This window comes from Aquila chrysaetos, chromosome 10, assembly GCF_900496995.4.
Source record: "Aquila chrysaetos chrysaetos chromosome 10, bAquChr1.4, whole genome shotgun sequence".
NCBI classification, from domain to species: Eukaryota; Metazoa; Chordata; class Aves; order Accipitriformes; family Accipitridae; genus Aquila; species Aquila chrysaetos.
Window position 1 is genome coordinate 9113964 of NC_044013.1, and position 20973 is coordinate 9134936.

General features: G+C 38.3%; 1 protein-coding gene across 4 annotated transcripts in view; it reads right to left on the minus strand.

Moving 5' to 3' along the window:
• Positions 1-49: 49 nt before the first annotated feature.
• GNB4 (G protein subunit beta 4) overlaps positions 50-20973 on the minus strand; it is a 76193-nt gene continuing 55269 nt past the window's right edge. For all 4 annotated transcript variants that reach the window (XM_030028542.2, XM_030028543.2, XM_030028544.2 and 1 more), the window contains exons 2-10: positions 15588-15687; positions 11271-11309; positions 10435-10541; positions 9401-9464; positions 8410-8572; positions 8141-8207; positions 7788-7989; positions 6335-6551; positions 50-5064 (exon numbers count right to left, since the gene is read on the minus strand). In XM_030028542.2, coding sequence (XP_029884402.1) covers positions 4958-5064; positions 6335-6551; positions 7788-7989; positions 8141-8207; positions 8410-8572; positions 9401-9464; positions 10435-10541; positions 11271-11309; positions 15588-15644 — 1023 coding nt within the window. In that variant the 5' untranslated portion in view covers positions 15645-15687 and the 3' untranslated portion in view covers positions 50-4957. The remainder of the gene's footprint in view (positions 5065-6334; positions 6552-7787; positions 7990-8140; positions 8208-8409; positions 8573-9400; positions 9465-10434; positions 10542-11270; positions 11310-15587; positions 15688-20973) is intronic.

The window sequence follows — 20973 nt, forward strand, 5'->3', positions numbered from 1 at the left end:
GGACGCTCGTTAGTACAGCTCTAGTAAAACATTCACAAGTGACACAGTCTGGTTAAAAGCACTTGTTTATTGGTTACAATATCAACTCATGGCAACATCTTTCACTGAGCCACTGTACAAATACAAAGAAAAAGATCCATCGTGGAAAAAAAAAAAGCTATAAACAGAGTTCATAGCAAGTGATTTTTTTTTTCACAGGGAAGTCTTTTTACAACAGCACTGTTAAAGAACAAATGGCACAAGTCCCTGGTTTTTTTAATAGCTTAAATAAAAGCTTTAAGACTGTTTCTGAATACATACACAATCCAAAGGCAGTGCAGAATCACTTCATAATTGGTAACATTACCGAAGTTTTCCAAAGTAGTCAGCAACAAGTTAAAAAAAAAAAAACCAAACCCAAAAAACCTAGCTGATGAGAAATGCTGGAAACCAAAGGCAAATTAAAAATCAAGCATGTTTAGAAGCATTTTGTTTTGGACTCCTTTGGATGTAATATGTACTACAAGTGTTCAGATGCTTTTATTTTAAAAAAAAAGGAGAAAAACACAAATAGAGCACCATTGTGTAAGTAAAACAAAGGCTTGAAATAGATATCTAAGACTATTCCACCGAAGTCCATATTAGTTAAAACCTAAACATACTGTGTGGTATAAGAATGTCAGGCACATGTAATCTGTTATCAGTTATATCAATTAGTAACACTGTTCACACATTTACCATAACAACACTGCATTAACATTCTGCATGTATTTTACATAACCAGCAATTGGATAAAAAGGCTTGTGGTGCCTCTGAAGTGTAGGAAGTAGTTTTACCAGCATGCATGCCAGATTACTGTATACAAAGTGCACCATCAACCCATGCTTAATTACTTTTACAGGAAATGCTATCTCAAAAATCAGTCATTCTGCTACACAACCATTTATACCAACTAGTTGAATTAGCCAATACTCTCACCAACATCTTAAAGCACAGCACTAAACCTAGTGGAGGTGACAGTGTCCTCAAAGAGGAAAGACTAAGCACTCTTGGAATGTTTTCACAATGTTTTCATTCCACCTTAAAGTAATGTGAACTTCATTGTGGGACAAGCGGTTACACTAACTGAATTAAAGAGTTAACTATTTCCAACCCATGCATTACAGTAAGCACACTAGGACCAGCTGTTACATCAATTCAGCTTTGCCAAGTCAAAGTCAGGCCCTCTCCTTAGGCAGGGGGAAAAGCCTATTTATTTAATCCACGTTCCATTTCGAATGGTATATATTGTTGTCAATACATTGAACTATCGGTTCTGCCAGATACTGCGACGTATCTGCGGTTTAGCAAGGCAGAGGATAGCAGTGTTTGGAAGAAAAAAGGTCTGGAGACAGATGGAAACAGGCCCACGTTACTGGAGTAAGCGAGTATACATCACCGCGATGCCACGTAGAAGCTTTTTGTGGTTTCCAGAATCTCAACCGGTATCTCTACCGATAAACCGATGTCCAAGTCTACACGGGAACAAGCCCAAGCTGGGCGCTTGCCTGATTAGTATTCTCTATTGCAAAGTTAAATCAACATTAGAAAATGCTGACAGAAAACTCTACCTGAATAAAATAAATCTGGTTACACAAAGCTCATCATAGTTCCACTTCCCGAGCCATAAACGACTGACTGACTGAGAAGAGAGGCTGGGGAAGAGCTACCTTGCCACCGTTTTGGCACAATGTTCTTAGTCACTCCATTTCTGTAATTACCCAAGTTACTTGAAATTCAGATAATGGCGTAGTTGGGCAACAAACTTCTAAAGACAGGTTAACATGTACCCACCAGTGCTGCAAAATCCGCTGTACAGTAAGTGAGTTTGCTGTCATGGTGCACAGTTAGGAATCACATGAGCTGCATGCTTGAGCCTACGTTAAACTATAGGCACCATTTTCTTTGAGATTCAAAGCTGGGTATAAAACCTTTTAAGTAAAACCTATGAAGGGTCATCTTATTACCTTCCTCATCTTAGGAGGAGTTTGAGCTTTTACCATTAAAACCACATCCATTTTAGTAAGGGCATCAATTTTGAAAGGTCACCGATAGCCGTTTAAAAAAGGCAATACCACAGCCTGTGCACATTCATCATTTGGCCTCATATAATAACAATGTGTTACATTAAATCTGTAGGCTTTAAAAAAATAAAATAATCTAAACTCTATCCATGACAGTAATCAAACAGCAAACGTCACCTTGGCAGGCAGGATCTATCACAAGCTTTCTACAAGTCCCCAAGAAGCATCAGATACCGCTTCCCCAGCTGCGCTCGGGCTTCTTCCAGGTTGCCTTGTGCACCAACGCAAAAGGAGCCACCTCGGGACCTGCAGCACTACAAACACTGGTTAACCAAGTAGCAAAAGCTGGCGGATATTTGTACGATGCTTTTGGAAACCTCATTAGGAAGTAGTTGGCACTCTTTATTTATTTGGAAAGCAGCTGTATCCAACAGACAATTGCCCATCAAACAATGACAGCGAAATTATTTGCAGTAATACCTGTACGAGAGCCATTACCACGTTTACAGTCTACCTGAACTTTTAAGAAAAGTTATATATACATTTGTAAAATTTTTTTTGGAGTTTCACAAGTAGAAACTACTTTTAATACCAGAATGTAAAAATGGCACCTGTCTTCGCAAAGGTGTTGACTAGGAAATTGGTTCAAAACACACTTCTATGGAAAAAAATCTTTTAGAAAAAGAATTATTTTCTTAAAATTCCTTAGTAACAAATTTCCAGAATGATTCACTCAAGGCAGCTGTGAGTTAAAAAAAATAATCAAGTGCACCACTAAAAAATAAACCAAGTCTGCAAGATCCCAAAGAGCTGCTCACTTAAGAGACTAACAAGAATTCCATTATAGTTCTGTTAACGCAGACAGATCATAAAGCAAAATGCTGCGGAATTCCTGTGACGTACAATATAGCGTGATTTTGGTCCTACACCACAGTCTGCTGTTAGTAAATGTATACTTCTCCAGCACAAGATGCGCCTTTTTCTTTTTTAAAAGTGAATTTACTGTGATTGACCGGTACATTTATTGGCACCTTCACCATTATAGACATGGCAAGTTTACAGGCACAGTCTGGAAGTACTGAAATTTAGGATTACAAACGTCAGAAACTTGACAAATAGTCATCTCGGCCACAAATCTGGTTTGATATATTACAAGATACCGGGCACTTATATTTACTACCTGACCCAGAGATACCCAGACTCCCCACAACTTCAGATGAGGGCAGATTAACATCTTCCAACCTGATGATTTAAAATTCACGTATCTTTAAAATAAGTCACTTAAGAGAAGCCAATAGACTTAATTCCCCTTTCCAAAAACGCCACAGACGTTCTGATTCCCAAGAGAACATCCATTGCAAGCGCAGGCATGCTGCCAGGCACCAAAAAGTTAAGCAATCTTCCCCGGGTAGTTTCAAGTGGGCATCAGTCACTTGATTTTCCTGTATCTACAGTCAACTCTACTTGATCAGAACCTATCATTTATAAGCAACTGACATTAAAATCAGAATAAAATCAGGAACAGGAGAGGAAATGGCTATTTACAGTGACAGAGCTGCAGAACAATTAGCATCTAATAAGCCACCATGGTACAGACCTCTGTGACCACAGGAGAACAAGCAAGTCGCTAAGTTTATACTATGAAGTTTTAAAGGGTCACACAGGTAAGTAAGGTTATTTGGTTCATTGTAAGTTACACAATTCCTTTTATTAATTCACACTGCACGTAACTGACAACAAGCGCTTTTGGTTGTGGTATGCTTTGGCAACCCCCTAATTTGGAGGGGGGATTACAGGCGATTAACTGCACATTCAAATCTCCTTTAAGAATTTAAGCAAAGTCCTCCTAAATTTCTCAGTTGGTTGTGGTAATTGAGCAAGCTTTGCAAATACACTGCTTTCTGCGCACTGAGCATCATGCCAAATCATTTTGTTAGTGCAAATCAGCTAGAGTTTGCGACGGGCCAAAACCACCTCATTTAGTTAGAGCTGAATTGTCAAAAGGAAAAGCACTCAGCCACTTAATGACAGCAATGCAGGTCACTTGGCTTCCATGCCCAAGGACTGCATGGAATAACTGATGCGGAAAGCTGCAGTATGGAAGCTAATACTGGATTTTTTTGGTTTTTTACATTTTTATTTTCTGATTATTTTTGCTGTTGTTGCAAGTCTGCCTGGCGTTAACTCCTTGGTGTTTGGAGGCCATGACTGCCAATGGATGAACCAGGAACCACTGGCTTGAAGGAAGAACCCCCATGATTAAAAATAGGCAAGCAGGTCAAGAAGTGAGTGAATAAGGCGGTAGGTATTAACTGGGAGTCTCCAGGGCCTTTAAAAAAAAAATTCAAATGCCTTCCATTATAAAAACACATACAGACCATTGGCTTCACTTTATCTACAGTAAATTCACAAAAACATTTAAAACAGCAATCTAGTTCATCCACTACAAAACTCAGAAGTGACATCTCGGGTTAAAAGCAAAGCTATAAATGTAGTTCCTTAAAAAATGCAAACATATTTCTTTACATACAGACAAATGTTACATGATTGGCTGCTATAATGTGTATATTCTGTTATGTACAAAAAAAAGTACAGGATTAGCAGACTGAGCACAAGCAAAAACCCTTCAAGGACAATCTAACCAAACCACCAAAAACAAAAAGACTGGCTCTTAGTTTGTCGGTCACCATGATTATGTGTGCTGGCCCCTTTTAAAAAGTCAGTGATTTCTTCCCCCCTCCCCTATTTCTTCACTTGATTTTTTTTCTAGTTTACAGAAAGCCTTTTTGTGTAATAATCAGTGAATAGAAAAACTTCACCTGCAAATACAAGGTAGAAATGTTATTTCACAGCTATAGGCTGCAGCATTGATCTCTCCAGATCTCAAATGGAGAATGTACATGTTTGGCTCCCAGTTAATTCCAGATTCTGAGAAAACTGTCCCAAGACCCTGTAGCTACAGCCATGCCGTCATCAGTAACACCTAAACAGCTGACACGGTTGTCATGGCCAGCAAGGACACCTGGAAAAGAAGAAGCAATGGAAGTTAATAGCCACAGGACATCAAGGACTTCGGCTGTTGCTCTGCTCTCCCAGCTAAGTCTTCAAATTTGCTAAAAAAGATGCAAGATCTAATCATCCTTTTTGTCTTTACCCTGAAGAACTATATATATCACAACAGCTATATCAAGAAACTCAACAATGAGGTTTTTAAAAAATATGTACGCACAATATTGCCTCCATTTTTCTCTCAGCACTAACAAGTCTTCTTTCTGCCCCAAAGACCTCCTCATCCCTCATCAGACTCTCTACTGTTTTTTTCCCCTGTTTTCAGCAATGCTGTCCACAATTTCAGCCACCAAGTACTTCCAAAATCCAATGTGATGTCTTCTGACAATGCCCTGGATACAGGAACTACCTTGAGTTTCCCATGTTTTGCAAACCCTAAGGATTAAAAATCGCCCATGTATTGTGTCAGACTATTAGAAAAGCAGCACTGTACCCTGCCTCTTCCCGCTTTGTTTTTGCTTTCCTTCTACCCATTCTTGCACTTGTCTGCTCTCCCAAGGTACCACATCCAGGTCTATTAAAACTCAGCCTGTCCACATCTCTTAAGGAAAAGCACGTATTTTCAGTCTGAACAGCAGAAGCAAGGTTCAGAACTGAACCAGGCCCCATCATTTAAATTACCGTACAAAGTGAGAAAGATGTAGCTATGCTATAAACATGCTGTCTATCCTGAAGAAGTGACTACTTCAAGGACTAGAAGTGTCCGCTTCCCCTCCCTCCCAACAGCAGGACATTATGGTCCCCAAAGCAAAAAGACTACTGTAACTTACTAATATCTGAATTACTTCCTCTGATGGGTGCAAAAGTCAATGCAAATGCATAATTTTGTATTACTTAGTTTCAAATACTTCAGTGAAATAAATTTTCTGTAGACGTAACGTAATTCTGAAGGCTGTTCCTTAGCCTCGAGAGCTGGTATCTTCCAGCACACAGATATGTAATGGCCAATACCCAAGAACAGGAGTATTTCACTGACTGGAGCATTTACTCCACACATCATATAGGTGAAACTGTAATGCAATGTAACAACCGGAAGATAAACCCAAATGCAATAAAATAAAAGGATGCCATTCCAAAACAGTGTTAAGAGGAAGCAAGCAGATTCCGTAACGTCAGCAATAGCATCGGCAACGAACTGGCTCTGCATTTTGCATAGATTTTGAACATCCATTTTCTGCTAAGGAAATGGAAAAATGCAGCTCATTGCAGTTATGTGTACTCACCTGCTCTCTCCCCTTTCAGAGTATCCCACACGTTGCAGTTGAAGTCATCATAACCTGCTAGCAAGAGGCGACCGCTTTTTGAGAAGGCTACAGAAGTGATCCCGCAGATGATATTGTCGTGCGAATACATCATTAATTCCTGATCTGCACGTAGGTCAAAGAGTCGGCAAGTGGCATCATCAGATCCAGTGGCAAATGCATGTCCATTAGGGAAAAACTGAAAGTTTTAATTCAGAGACAGGAGTTTGACACCAGAAAAATACATTGTTCGTGAATTATTTCAAAAACATCACAGGATTATTTTGCCAGAGTGACCAGGTAAAGGAAGAATGGTTTATTTAAAAAAAAAAAAAAAAAAAATTCTGCATGTTAAAAAAATGCATATACACAGCTATGCAATGAAACACTTCTGGAATAATATTGGTAATGCCTGAATGACCAGAATTTTACCCAGACAATTCCTGCATGCGGTAAAAAAGGAGTTAAAGAGGGTGCAACTAACTCCTACAAAATGAAGCAAAATGCAGTTATGCGCATCCTGGCTGTGAGCCAGGAAGACCTGGGTGAAGTGGTACACAATGTTCCATCTTGAGCTGGTCAGCCAGGTTGGCTCAGCCAAGACAGAAGACTGCAAGCAAGCAATTCAATTTCCAAAAAATCTACTCCAAATCAGAGTCATTCTTACGACAGCCATATTGATTGAAATGGGAATGACAGAGCTCAACACATCTCAGGATTCAGGTCTAAGTATAGGAACTGCATTTTTCTACTGGTCATGCTTTTGGTATTTTCTCAGCCTTATTATTATGTTTTATCAAAAACAGATGCAGCTTAGACTTAGATTTCATTCCCTATTTATCAGAGCTTGTATCTTGCAGATCAGAACATAGTGTTACTATGACAGAGAGGAAATATAATCCAGTTTATAAATATTACAAAATTATTCCAGGGATGAATATTCAACATAAATACTGATTTTAACTTTGCCTTCCAGAATATTTTGCTGAAAGCTCTTTTCAACAGAAAACATCAAATACACTTTTGTTCAACAAAAAACTTTAAGATGAGAATGCTTGGCTATTTTGCTCCCTCTCAGTATATCGCATTTATCTACAAGTTTCAGTTTTTAAACACATTGCCACACTGCAAAAAGCTTCCCTCCCCCATTCTTTGCTTCTTAAAAAAGTAAGGTCTCAGTTACTGAACAAAACCATAGCTGAAACTATTCTAAGAACGCGTCAATGCATCGTAGATAACGGTAATAATAATTCAGTTATAAACTGGATCGTAAGTTATTAGACGACCTTCTTTGTTACATACAATTTAACAGTCTCTACCTTAAAGTAATTGATTTTAAATCAAGGTAACCCAGTAGACTATAAGCTGAATTCATGCAGGTATAGCTTTTAGCCTCCCCCTTTCTTCCCATGTGGAAATACAAACGATCACTTACACAAACTGCATTAATATCTGACACATGCCCTGTGAACGACTGCCTGCACATTCCATCTCGAATATCCCAAAGCTTCGAGGAGGCATCACAGGCACCCGAAACAAAAGTCCTCATATCTGGACTTAGAGAGAGACTCATCACATCGCCAGTATGCCCAGTGAATGTGGTGGTCTGTTGACCAGTTTCAATATCCCACAAAGCGCTGCAGATAAAGTGACAACATTAACACAATGTATATGGTTATTTCAGAGTTCAAGTTTTAAATACAAATTAAGGCATTGGAGAGGAAAAAAAAGGGGGGGGGGAGGGGAGAAAAAGGAAAAAAAGAAGGCCAACAGAGCTCAAAAACTCACCAAGTGGTGTCTCCTGAGCTGGTGACAATTTGGTTGTCATCTAGAAAGCGACAACAGGACAAGTATCCTAAAAACAAAACAGTTATGTTAATTTCAGACTCAGGAGTAATAACTGAAGTTTAAAGTCCAAGAGCAGTGATTAAAGTTCTCCCACAGCTAGTCTGTAACCAACAAAACTATCTCACAGTTCACAATACACCTCAAAGTGAGATTGTTTCATTTGGTGCAATAAAAAAAACTCCCAAAGCTGAAGCAAGAATATGGCTGACCTGTATGCCCTGGCAACTCTCGGCTCACTCTCACATTGCCCTCTCTGGTTTTTAAGTTGTATATGGAACAGATGTTGTCCAATCCACCACAGGCAACGTAGTTTCCAGACGGTGCGTATGCGCAAGTCATCACCCAGGAGGATCTCAAAGGAATGGCATGCATCTTCAGAAAGACAGAGCTCATGAATGCTACATCACGTGTTAGCTTTCATTTTTCACTGAGGTCATTCATATCAGTTAATGAATTATAACAGATTAAACACACCAAGTAGATTGTGTATCGTAAGATTCGGTATTTTGATTTTATGACATATTACAACCCATTTCATATTTATACATACATACATACTAGGATGAAAAATACCAGTAGTCTCCGGGGTCGATATACAGAACTTCAGTACAACATTATTTAATAGCAAAGCTATTCTAAACTTAAACATTTACAACATTTGTTTATTCTACTTAGATTTCTTTGTCCAATTCTTCTACATCTCTGAACTATAGGTTATAAAATGGGATGGTGATACCCATGGAGACTGGACAGTTTACAGAAGCAGATCACTACTCCACACTCTACCTAAGCTTTTCTCGTTTAACAGCTTTTTTTTCCTCCTTTTTTTCCTCCTTTCTCTGCCCTCAAAAGCAAAGCACTCTTGTAAATTCTGAGGATGTGTATTTCTACAATTTAAAACCAAAGTAGTTTCAGAAGCAACACCACAAAGGCAGAGAGCAATAGCTACAAGCTACTGCACCAACAAATTAAGAGTGAAAACGTTACGTATTACCTAGAACTATTGCTTCTGAGACACAACCTACAACATAACACTAGTAATCAACTAGTCATGAAGGAAAAAAAGGAAAAATTACGTCTGAATTCCAAAAAGACTGCTTCTTTTCATTTTTGCCTTGCAACCACAGAAAAAATAACACAAGCTTGCTCAAACACACAAATTATGCATGAATTATTGATATGGATTATAAGTAACTCTACCTTATTTGTTGTATAACTATCCCAAATAATTAATTTTCCATCTTGAGAAGCACTGACTAGTAGCCTAAATATAAACACAAAATAAAATATGTTAATACAAAACAACCAAAAAATCTCAGAATAGATATACATCATGCATGATTACCAAGTGATTCAGAAATCTCATAATTTCTTTATTACACTCTGCTTTTTTATTTGGTTGGTTTTTTTGGTGGGGGATGCCCAGATTGGAAAAATCTGCGAAGATCTACATATAACCTGGCTGAAGAACCATGTGTCCACAGGGCCTCATGATTAACAATGGATAAAGCCAAACAACTTAGTGAAAACACATTTTATGAACTCTCTCCACTGCTGCTTTTATTTTTCATATACCAATATTTTAACTATACAGCTACACAAAAATAAACAAGAAATTTAGGGGAAAAAAATCTTATTTTGAGAGCAGATTCTAGATATATTTCTTTCTGGACTACATGACAGAGCAGACCCTGGGGCACTGTTAACATCTGACCATCAGTTACTCTAAAGGCAACATAACGAAACTACTTCCTAGAAGCTAAGTAACTTTTCCCACTATGTAGAAAAGGACTTTTTTTCAATTAAACAAAATTTGTCTGCAAAGTTTTTAAATCTGTTATCACAGAAGTTACATAATTATTCAACATCTTGGAAAATACAATATCCATCATTCCAAAAATATGCCTCACCACATACCCTCCTCGGCTTAAACAGACTCAAAGAACTTTAGTTAAAACTAAAAGAAGGAAAAGGCACAATGCCTGTGCTAAGAACAAGCAAAGTACCTCTCCTTTCAATCAAGGCTTCTCTATTACCACTATGCAATCCTCATTGGTTTTAAAAAGGCAAACTATAACTAAAGAAAAAAAAAACCACCACAGGTGTGGTCTGTGATCCCCCTGCAAGTGCACGAACACCACACCATATGGCTCCCAAAACTTGATAGTAATTCTGAAGTCAACAATCTGATTTCTAACCCTTAAACTGCAGATTTAAGGATCACTTGTACAAACCTTGAGTCAGATCCCCAGTGCATAGCATAGATTTTGGCTAAGTGACCTCTAAGCGTACGCCTTGTTCGCATTTGAATTCGACCCACTGAGTCCAGACTTGTTGTGATCTAAAAATAAATAAAACAAACCCCTGAGATACCGAGAACTATTTTTAATATATAAGATAACTAAATACATTTGAACTGTGATAGAAAATAATCTATCTTGGCATGCAACATAAAAAAAAAAAAAAAGGATACTAGTGTACAACCCAGGAATAGGTCCATCCAACAATGAGCAAAACCAGTTTTACAGAAGATAGCCTCAGTATTACATAGTTTTATTTTTAAAAAACTTTCTGAAGTTTCAGGTATAGCCATTGTGAACTGTGTTAGTGTATTTCAGATTACCAAATCTGAAAGTTTTCAATTAAAACTAATGGTAGAAAAACCTCCAATATTTACTGCACTGTTACTTTTTAAAGCATAGCAGAACTTTAGATGCAAAATACTTTTGTTTCCAAAATACAGCTAAAAGACATTTATTTAAGTCTTTCTAAATGCACTACACATAATAAACACACTCTATTTAAAAGGTAAACGGGAAGCAGGACCCATTAAGATGGTGGGGGGTTTTTTTGACTGGTTGGGGTTTTTTTCCTGGCTTGTTTGTTTGGTTTTTTGGTGGGGTTGTTTTGTTTTAAATAACTGTATAAATACACAGTACATTTCCAAAGGCTTCTTTCACTTTATTCTTTCAGTTACTAAACAGGAACATGTTGCAGTCATAAATTGTAGGGGTTTTTTTTTTTTTTTTATGTATCAAGTAACAGCCTATACACAGAATCAAGAACATACCTGAGCAAGAGTTGTGTCACTACATGCTTTCCTTGCATCCTGAAACAAAAGAATACAACAATTTGAATCTAAAAGGCAACACCGAGCATCAACTGAGAGAAAGCGTCTAAAGAAAAAACAACTCTTAAGCTAGACTTCACCACACTCAAAAAGCCACAAGCCAACAACTTACATGCCAATATGCCTTCTGTCACCCTGATATGTTTTACTGTCCAAGGAATCTGAAGCACTGGCACACAAGCCAAGCACAAGCAAGCTTTGTGCTACATCAGGCTCTTGCACATTAAGCCCCTTGCTGTCGCAGGTGTGACGATGCTAGTTAGGAGAGGCAGGATGAAAATTAACAGGCAGGATCTGGACAGCAGGACAGACAGCAGGCTTACCAAAGCTTGAGCTGCTGATGCACTTCATGCAAAATGAAAGAAAAAAATAGTCAACTAACACCCTCATTCATTTCATGGAATGGATGGTGCTCAGGTCTCCATACAGATACGCTGTCTTTTTTTCATTATTACAGATTCTATCGGCATATGACTGACTTTCTGCGTATTATTCAACCCTACCAAGGAAACAGACTTTACTTTTGTTTGTATAATCAGCGTAACAGATTGGACACCTGACACAGGCGAGCACCACTGAGCCTAGTTTGCAATATTTCAATTTTGCAAAATGTTGTTTCAGTTACAATGGCGATTGCACTGCACTCCTGCAACTCAGACTCCCGTCTTCAAAAAACAAAAATAGGCATGCAGTCAGCAACCACATCTGAGAAGCATGTTTTAAAATAATTGGCTTAAAATTAGATAGGAACTCTATAACACAAGTTAAAGATAAAACTATCAGCAGCAGTATTGAAGGATCAGCCACAAGACCCTCTCTAACTCCCTGCAATTTCTCCAAATACCTTCCAAGTTCTGTAACAAATGAAGCAGGCATCCCACAAATGACAGGTGGCCACCTTCACCACTAATTTGTGTGTGTTCCCCGCCCCAAGAAAGCGCTCAATCTGTACATTAATGGCAATGTCCTCTTTGAGAGGAGAAACAGAAACATTTACTCACACATTTTGGAACTGCATCAATGCATTCAGATCTTAAAATTCTTCAGGCTCTTGCTTGAGAGTTGCTTGACATTGCAACTTTAACAATTTTTTAGTACATGTTTGTTTTGACCACCCTTTATAGCCTTCCTCCCAGAAAGCAAGCCTGAGAGTGGATTAAGTCGTCTCAACTTATTTTTAAAATGTCTGAACTGTAGAAATATTTATAAAATGTTGACGTCTGGAATCAGGAGGGGTTTAAAATACCAGAGCAGCAAATCCCCTAGCACTCAGGACTTAGTTCATCTACAGGAAGAAACACACTGGATTTTAAACAACTTTAATTGTTTAGTTTAGCTGAAACACTTGAAGATGTTCAACCTAAAATGAATTCTGAATGCAGCCGCAACGAAACAAAGCAATTTTTCTTAAAGAAAGAGCTATTAGCAACACCTACACTTGAGACTAATACTTGCCATACGATTGGCAAAGTTGCAAGAAAAGCAAAGTTTCAACTATTTTAATTCTCACATTTTAACTTTCATTTCTACATATACATCATCGTAACAGAATCATTAGTGTCATAACATAAAAAAGCTCCTCTATATAACGGTAGATTTTCCTCAGTTCATGCAGTAGACCATGCAGAATTTGTGAGAAAAATCTATCTGCTCGATCGATGTGCAGCCCCGATTTCCTAGCACACACACTTAAGATTTCATTTTTTTCCCAAATTATATTTATTTTTTAAAATAGTGTCTTGTTTGTTCAAAACGTCATTCAATTTCAAATGACACTGTGCCAAGTATACAACACTTCCAAAAATCATATCCTGAATTTAAATTCTTAAAGTGAGGACACGCATCACATGGGAACTTTATCATAGACAGAACTAGCAATCAACTTAAACCGTAAAGCCATTCTGCTATCTAATATTTCATTGTTCACTGACGTTTCAAACTTCCTGCACTAAAAATTCACGCAGTCTTATTTTATTCCTCCAGCACAGTCCATGTACAGCGCAGAGCTACAGCTGTAAGAACTGCATGGGGAGGCAAAGGTACTCACAGCACCTAGATATTGTTAAAAATTAAAATAATAAAAAAAAAAAAATCATTAAACATTTCTAAAACATTGCAGACTACAAAAAGTTTATTGGGAAATTGACAGCTATGCATCACAGTTTATTCTACTTCAGGAAGCTGCTAGGTACAATCTTATCTGGACTATCTCACTTATAAGCCCAACACTGATTTTTCATTATTATATTGTTGGAGAAATTATCAGGCAAAACCCAAGACTTGTAAACAACTAAGCAAACTGCTAGATATATAGATATATATATATATATCTATATATAAAACATCGAACGCTGTTAGTGACCTCACCTCTTTTCAGGAGTGCATAAAAAATAATTCCTGAAAATTACCAGCCCACTAGATATTCTAGACACTTTAAAAAAAATTTTTTTTTTAAATCCTTTATCTATTGTCTTACCCATCCCAAACAAAAAACCTATTTAGAAAGAAAACTGTGCAATGATTTAATAAGCAAGATGAATAGTCACCTATCCAAATATGAAACTGGATTATTTGGTCAGAAAGTTTCTTGAATACTAAGTCATCAGGAGCATTTTTAATTGCATATTAATCTGAAGTTAAAATTAAGCATCAGGTATCCAACCCTGCACTCAGATCCAAAGAGGCAAACACTAATTAATTACCAATGCTGAGCCAAAAAACTCCAACGGCAATAGCCACGGTTACTCATGGTTACTCAGCTACATCTGTATAGATGCAGTTACAAGTTTGGGTGATAGAGTTACAAGGGAAACGTTAAATGGACCTAAGGCCACAAAATGGAGTCCTTATACAAAGGGCCAATCAGATTTTTATGCTCCAAAATTAAAAAAGCAAACATTCCTGCAACACAGTCTAGCTCTTTTACTTGCCTGGTATCTCTTCCTTCACACAACACAATTTCGCACAAAACCAGACTGATTGATTACTAAGACTGCATTAAGACTAACTGGCTCGCCCCAACATAATGTAACGAGAAAGTCTTTACACACCAGGCAGAGGAAGAACTGAAAAATTAAGTATACCTTTAAGTTGTGCAATGCCATAATAAAGCTTAGATTTAAGAAAAAGTATTTTAAACTAAAATTTATTTGCATTCCTCTACAGCGCTGCTAGAAGAGGTACCCAATGCCACAACACTGACTGATCCCTGCCTTGTCTTTCATGAGTGTATTAAGTGAAAACGACAGGACACAGGGCTCTCCTTGGCTGATACTGAATGAGCAGCCATGAAAGCAACACCTGCCCCCAACACAACTACTAACACATGAAGTGTTTACCACATGGCTGATACTAGTAAGCAGCCTAACATCCACTGCACTAAGCAGCAGACCACCACAAAACAACTGCTGCCAGCAGATGCCATGCTAAAAAAGTCTGTGGGCATGCAACATATTCTAAGAAACCTGTAGCCTTAGCTGATAGAAATGTTTGCAAATAAGGCATTCCCTTATGCATCAGATTTATGAATGCTTCATGTTTAGGAAAAGGAAATTTTGATGAAGAATAAACAGCCTTTGAAGATCCTTATTATACTTTTTAACTTTTCTTTCTACTGAAAACTGCACCACTGAAATATACAGGCATGTTGCAACAGATTCCTGGTAAACTGACTTTGCCATGACAACTCATACTTGGTTTATACTCAATGAGTAATTTCAACAAACAATTAGCACATATGGGGGGATCCATATTTTCAAAAAAAAAAAAAATCCAACAGGAAACAAAGAAATAGGGCTTGTAGAAATTACATCCACCCCTGGAAGGTTTTCTCTCACACTCCATGCTTTGAACTGTATGCTGATGAAGAGTGGCAGCGCAGTGGTCACTTTCAGCCCAGAAACAAGCTTTTCCAATACCCTTAACCCCAACTTGTCGTGCCTAGGTTCTAGAATTTTACTGTTCCATTTTTGTTTTTAAATCCAAAATAAAAAATTTGCAGACACATATAAAACACATACAGACACGTAACAAGACATAGCAAATTTCAATAGGAAATAGAAAACACTTTATTCAAGAAATATTATGAATTAATTTCATTATACCAATGGCTTACTTTTCTGATTTTTAAAGAAATATTCTGAAAATATTTTAAGCTCGGCACAACTTAAACAGGAGCAAGTAATAGATGCGATCTTTACACTTTATTCCTTTAAAGGAGGAACTTTATCGTGAAAAATAAGCATTAGCAATTCTTACTCTGATTTGATTTCGCAGCTGCTCTGCCTCCTGCCGTAACTGTTCCAGCTCACTCATCTTCTTCAGTCTCTATTTCTCACACACCACTGGTGAAGAAAATCTGCCCATACGAGGGAAGAAAAATAGGTTTCAGTATCACTTTCTCCTCTTTCAAAAACAAAACACCCCCCCCCCCCAAACCTATATATATTTATTCTGCCTTTAGAAAGACTTCCAAATAGATATTTCCTTTAGTACACTGTCTAATAAATTTGGCAAGATCTAAGTTACTTCAATTCCTGAATTACCATGAAAAGCAGAATTAAATTAAGTATATTTTGAATATAGAAGCAAGTGTCAACAGAACCACCCACTGTACTTTAAAAAACTGTTACGGAATGCATTTGTAGTGCTACTCTTCTCACCCACCCGGAAACCTCTGTCAGTCTTCACCCCAAGATGGCAACAGAGAGCAAAGACTGTAGTGGTTGCCTTAAACATGTACCTTTGAGCTCAATAGTGCTATGATACAAGCGCCTTTGCACATTACACCCAAGGCAGGTTTTGTTTAAATTAAAGATGAAAATTTTGAACCCTAGACTACAGCTGAAATAGCAGGTTTTCTACAATTTTCCCCATATTTTCCTTGGGCAAGGCGCAATTGATGTTTTCATTTCAAAAGCACCCACACAATGAGAAGGGATAGTAAAGACCAAACCATGGCTAAAAGCATCCTCAAGCTGGTACAGCCCACAGCAGCCTAAAGCAGTTCTCATCTGAGCAAGGACTCAAAGCAACCTCAATAAAAAGATCACTAAACAGTAAGACCACAGGCAAGCATGCTTTCAGGTGAGTTGTTTTTTTCAATCAGATTTTGCATCTGATTTTTACAGTGTGTTGAAGTCTCCTCAGATCAATTTTCCTCCTTATGCCCAGCACAGCAGTGCAGCCAAACGCCGCTAGAGACCTCTAAAGTCTATTCACATACATGTACACTTCGATATCCTCGCAGTGAAAGTAAAATAAGCTAGTAGCTTGTTCACGAACAAGCCATGCACTTGTTTGTACTTTTTTCATGATAGAAAAAGCACACCAGAAAGGTGGCTGTCCCACTACACTATCTAAAAAAGCACAAAACACTTCTAACTTATAGAGGAAAGACAAAAGTCAGACTACTACTCACAAAATTAAAATTGAGGGAGGAAGGAAGAGGGGAGAAGAACCTATTCAAAACATTATTCTAAGCTTTTTATTTAAGCATGAGAAACAATACAGCAGTGTCCCCCCCAGTTTAATCCACTGAAAAATGGTGAAAAAACAGGGAAGAAAGGTCACAGTGTGTCTGCTAAGTTGTAGACCTCTAGGGAAACCCCTTCATTTGGTCTAGCTACTGGTTCTTTGTAGTTCAGTAGTGATGTGCTCTAAAAGACAGACTCCGGAAGACTTTTTTCCACCTATAAAACATGGAACTTCATAGATGTAAAGAGTGAAAGGTTTTGGCTCAAAGTTAACTTACTAATAAGATAATCACCCTTGGACTAACAGCTTACACAAGTGTTTGAGAGCTACAAGACTTCTCGCTACTCAAGAAGAAAAGTATATCTTAATTATTCATCTATTCTTTTTTTCTTTCAGTCTGAACCTCCATACTTTCCACAGATACCACTCCAAAGTCCATTTCAGAATAAACTCACAAACATACACAAATTGGATCATCTCCAAATCAAAATACATCCTAATCGGTAAGAACACAGTGCTGACTTAGAAGGTCTAACTAATATTTTCAGCTATACATAAGTAAACTATGAAGTTCACACCTTTCCCTTCCTTAAACCTATGCTCTGTTCAACTACAAAGACATTATAATCCATATGTGAATATTCTAAGAGACTACTTTATTTACCATCATCTTCCTATTTCAGAAGCCCAGACTATTTAATATTGCTTAATGCACAGCAGACATAAAAGTCATCAACACTAATGTCTGATTTAAAAAAATCAAGAATTAAAAACTGTAATCCCTTTAGCATGCATGTTAATCACATGCCTTTATAGTCTTTGAAGTTTAATTACAATTTTAATATATTTGATTGGAATACTATACCTGTATGAAATATAGCCCCACTTTCAGTTCCAACAGTCAAATTATCCTTTTTAAAATGTTTTCCCTTTTTTTATTCTAGAACCTACGCAAAATTAACACAGACAAAAAAATGGACTCAAATGTCTAAAGCAAGCCAGCCATGATATCTGCCAATGCTTCAGCAGTCTTGCATGCTATTTTTAACAGAAGATAAAGACTCCTCACAGAGAAGTTGATGTATCTCTGATTTTCTGAGAATGGAAGTCAGCTTCTGCCCTGTGATGTGCCACACACTTCAGTGCTCTGTAAACAGTAACTTCAACATAGAGAATAATTGATCATAAAGAAAGTGACATTACTATTCAACTGGAAGCACGCATGGCTGGTCACAAGTAGCTAAAGTCAGGGCATTTTTTTATTGATAGGTGAAACTATGAGCATATTAGAAAATCAGCTGTAGCACTGCATTGGCACTCAAAGACCATCAATGACCATGCTGCACTTCAACCATAAAGTCAGTGTTAGTGACTTTAATGTCATTCAGATCAGTACGGTTCATCATTAATGCCATTTCTGTATCAAGCTGCACTAGCAGCTAAACAGCTGTTAAACTTAACAGCTTTAAATCATGTTATACCTGTCCAAGTTCCTACACGGACATAATCCAGCTTCAGAAGCCTTCTCACTCACCCATCTTTAGCTTAAAATATCAATTTCTAAGCAAATAAAAGGACAATGATATTTCATACTTTTTTGAAAGAAATAATTTTTTTTAGTTGAAAAGTCCTAGCAATATCACTACATTCTAAATTTGCAAGGTCATTAGCATTACTGCTCAGCAGAAATGTATCAGTGGTTCAAGGTCGAGCTATACCTCAATGAACAGAACAGCCTCCAAGCCAGTACACATTTCTACAAAATCTAGATTCATTTTAGAACTAGATTATTCTAGCTTTAAGTATTCAAGTTCCTTTCTAGTATGCAGCAGCTGAACAGCAAACTTTGAGATATTCTTAAGCTATATATAAACACCAAGATACTACAGTAAACAAACTAAGTGTACAGTTTAACCATTAAACTGAAGCGTATCCAATGCCCTCTGTTGTACTGGCTGCAGCTCCCACTACAACTGCTCATGTGTTCAAATGATCATCCACCACAAAGTACTTAGTAGAACTGTGAACAAGATGCTTCCACTTGGGATTTTTAATTTTCTTTAAGCACTAGTGCAAGCTGCCCACAGGAAATTACAGAAATTGAGTGGGTAGAGAGGAAGCTCTCACGGATGCTCTTCCAGATTCACACTAACTCTGCAAGCAGCATCTCTGAACTGTCAAACTCCCGTCTGAACACCTTCCCGATGCCATACTCATGACAGCAACACAGGAAGATAAGCACGTGCTTGGCACTTGCGCATGCAGACACATCTGTGTCCGTTTTAATGCTTCTGATGCTACAGTGATACGGTTAAAAGAGAAAAAAAAGAGGAGAGCAAGCCATAGTCAAAATGCAGTTACGTGTGCAGACCATTATCCAGACTAGATTTACTTGTTGCAATATTGTTTTTAAGTGTATCAGTGAGGGGACCAGAAGCACAGCAGGTACACAGAACTGAGATGGCTGGCAGCAATGGCAAAGCAGAGGCTGTATCCTATAAACCTGTCCTCAGTACAGAGCAGGTCATCACCACAACCTTGAAGTGTGCTATTTCCCAATGCTACCAGTCATCAGATAAAAAGCAACTTGGTTTTTATCAGATTAAATGGTGGGACTGCTTTCACAGGGCTTACAGGGATTGCAAAGAACAGGGGTGATCTCTGTATTGCAAAATTTTCCTCATACAACAAATTACTGAAAAGCTCGGTGTATTCAAGTCCAACCTGCACTAGGTTAACAAAGGACACGTGCCTGTTCATCCTCCCCTCCAGGTAAATCAAAATACTACAGCCAGGAAGAAGCACTGCTCCACAGCCTGGAAGATTTTTTATTCTGTACATAAACTTCCCCAGGAGCCCAGCTGTATCGTACTCGGCCATGCACGCAGCGAAGCCATCAGCTCTTGCACCTCGGTGGGCAGAGAGTCAGGACTCCTCCTGCCATCTCAGGAGCCTGCAGGTAATGTAATGCCTACCTCTCTGACTTACTAATATTCTCAATGAAAGTTTAGTCAGAGAAAAAAATATTCTGAGTTACCTTACATGCAGAATACTAGTGGTATCTGCTTTTCAACATTCACAGGTAGAAACCCTGATGAAGCAGCCAGATGCTTCTCTTCAAATGCAATTCATGATGTGCATGATGTACTATGAATAATATCATCTGCTACGGCACAGAGGCCTTGAGGGGACAAGCACCAGGAAGGGGAAGAAGTTTTTAATGCTATTGGTAGCCAGGGGGTGTACCACTGCAGGACAACCAAGCGATTAGGAAATGGGGTCAAGGACACAAGATGCTTCCCATCAGAAGCAACAATACAGGGAGCTGGTTGTGAGCAATAACTACTGTGTAACCAAGGTGGCACATCTTTGCCCACATAAAAGCAATGTCATTTGTAGGCTGAACTGTACCTCAGTGCAATTTTTCCTCAGCAGACTTGTACAAGTGAATTTACTGATACCAAAATAAAGTGCCTCCCAAGGCAAAATAATTAACTAAGTCAGATTCCACAGCATATCTAGTGTCAAGAAAGCCACTGGCGGGCTTCAGTGCTCCACAGATTAATTACCCCTTGCACTATTCCTGATTCAGTAGCAGCATCATTTGCTAAGAGTTTAATTCTTCATTATACGGGCAGGCAGTGACAAATTAACACAGGTTCTTGTCTCGAAAGTACTTTCCCTGCAACCTGTGGACTCAAACATTGTGGCTGGAAAAACACCCTTTTCTCTCCGAGAACTCACTCCAAATGCACTTGAGGACACACTGTAAGACAATTCACCGAGGCCAGGACCTCTGCAACATGCTGGCCGTGGCAGGACAGGACGCGGCGCCTGCACAAGCCGGGATGCAGGGATTTCATCAGACAGGGACCTGCCGACCCCTCAGCACCGAGCGGAAGGCTGCCACAGGGGCAAAGAGCCGACACAGCTCTGGAAAGCCAGAAAATGTGCTGATATTTGGCAGATTACTCAAAGCAGAATAGTCAGGCATGTAGTAATAGGAACCTTTAGTTCTGCAAAGCAGAGCTATTTCTGTCTCAGAGAAGATTACAGTTTACAAACTAAGATGCTAAGTAATTTGGTTTCTTTAAAAACAAAACAAAAAAAAGGGACTTTCACTTGCCTCGGCAAGCTTAGCTTATTCCCATGTAAAATCGCCATATAG